Source organism: Lontra canadensis, unplaced genomic scaffold (genome assembly GCF_010015895.1).
Source record: "Lontra canadensis isolate GAN:19392208 unplaced genomic scaffold, GSC_riverotter_1.0 scaffold3, whole genome shotgun sequence".
Lineage (NCBI taxonomy): Eukaryota > Metazoa > Chordata > Mammalia > Carnivora > Mustelidae > Lontra > Lontra canadensis.
Genome location: NW_022630997.1, coordinates 24,820,367 through 24,821,956, shown reverse-complemented (window position 1 = coordinate 24,821,956; position 1,590 = coordinate 24,820,367). Strand labels below are relative to the sequence as shown.

Here is a 1,590-nt window from a genome sequence, read left to right as displayed (position 1 = left end):
ATCTCAGTGTGTAACATAGATACAAAGTGATGCTAAAATGAGGGGGAAGAACCACCCCACATCCCATAATACGTCACAGAAAACAGCAGTCCTTGAAACATGCTCACATAGAATCTTTAGAACTCCACGGAGCATGACTTTTAAATGCTAGGATTCTGTAACCTCTAAGATGCTTCCCTGTGATCCCGTTATGCTAGTTTTAATGCCAGCACTTCCTGGTTCCAAGTCTTAAAGAGACAGCGCTCTTCTGATTGCGGCTGCGCACAGGGGGCGAAGATGGCGGTTCGGGAGGCCGCTCCCACCGCAGCTGCAAGAATGTTGGTGACTAGATTATTTGGCCTCACTGGCAAAAGTGCCGTTTCCTCCTCCGTGTGCTCCATGCGAGCACGTGGAAATGTGAAGAGTGGAGACTATGCTCTGCCAATTTGTGTTGACCGGCTCCACTATCCCTTGCCTGATGTGGCCTACGTCAAGATTTTCTCCGCCAGCCGGATGGCCTTGAAAGAAAAGGAGGAGGACCCCTGGAGCAGCTTCTCCATGGCTGAAGATGTTGAATTGTGCCTCATTAAGTTCAGCGAAAACTTTGCTGACAGGAACAGGAGCACGAACAAGTGCAAGCCGGCTGTGGGCGCCGCCATGTTCTTCTGGGGGGGGCCCCGCTCCGGGTCTGATCTGAGAAAAGCGCTGTGTGTACGGCCCCTTCCTACACATCTCTGAAGGGTGGCCAAGCCGACCCAGAGGATGTTGGACGTCAGGGCTTCTCAGCCAAGTGGGACTGTGACAAGAAAAAATAGACGAAATAAGCACCCTCTGCTCACGCATCTGAGCCTCACCTTGTTCTACCACCTCCATGCAGTTCAGCGTTATTTACTGGAAACTGTTGTGTTGTAGTACGAATGCTATTAAGGGAGCAGTTTATGTGGAAGAAAAAATAAACAGCCAGCATTCACAGTGCTGCTTCCCTGGCCCGGTGGTTGGCCTAGGCTGCACACTGCCCCTCACCCCTCCATGCACCCCTCGCCTACTCCCCATGCCTTAAAAATCGTTATTATTGCAATCCCAAAGCTCCGTGCCCAGGACTGCCAATAACGCTAACATCTTTTGCCTCTGCTTGCAAGAGGGTAAGCCATGCCTGTGGTTTTGAAATCTCACAGACCAAAGCTCTTCTGTTTCTATGCCTAGGCTCTGTTTCCTCTTCTCTCATCAAGTGCAGCTTTTCTATCATCCAGGTGTCATAAGGTTTGGTGAAAGGCAGTGGAAGGAGGCTCTCATCCCAGCGGAGAATTCGAGAAGTTGGTAATTCTCCAGGTAGTTAATGAGGACTGTGCTAGACACTGGGAACGCCTTTGGAATGTTAAACAAAGTGGCTTTTATTCTGGCCGTCTTGCGCCTGCTGCTTCCTCACAACAAAGGGACTTACTGTGCTCTTGATGGGTGGGTCTGAACATCACTTGGCCAACACAGCCCCAGGCCTGCCTTCAGCCTGTTGAGTTTGCCTCCTCTCAGAGGGTTTCTGATGGAAAAAGGACAAGACCTTTATTTTAAGACTCATAAATACCAAAAACTCCCTTTCCAGTCACTGACATTTAA

The 1,590-nt window shown here is 49.9% G+C and overlaps 1 protein-coding gene across 1 annotated transcript; it reads left to right on the top strand.

Moving 5' to 3' along the window:
* Nucleotides 1-315: 315 nt before the first annotated feature.
* Nucleotides 316-925, top strand: LOC116879342. Its single transcript, XM_032877533.1, has one exon. It carries the CDS (start codon nucleotides 316-318, stop codon nucleotides 715-717), a length of 402 nt encoding a protein of 133 aa, XP_032733424.1. The 3' UTR covers nucleotides 718-925.
* The last annotated feature ends 665 nt before the right edge of the window (nucleotides 926-1,590 follow it).

Coding starts and splice junctions, on each gene's coding strand:
- LOC116879342 (XM_032877533.1), top strand. CDS start 316: ATGTTGGTGACTAGATTATTTGGCCTCACTGGCAAAAGTGCCGTTTCC.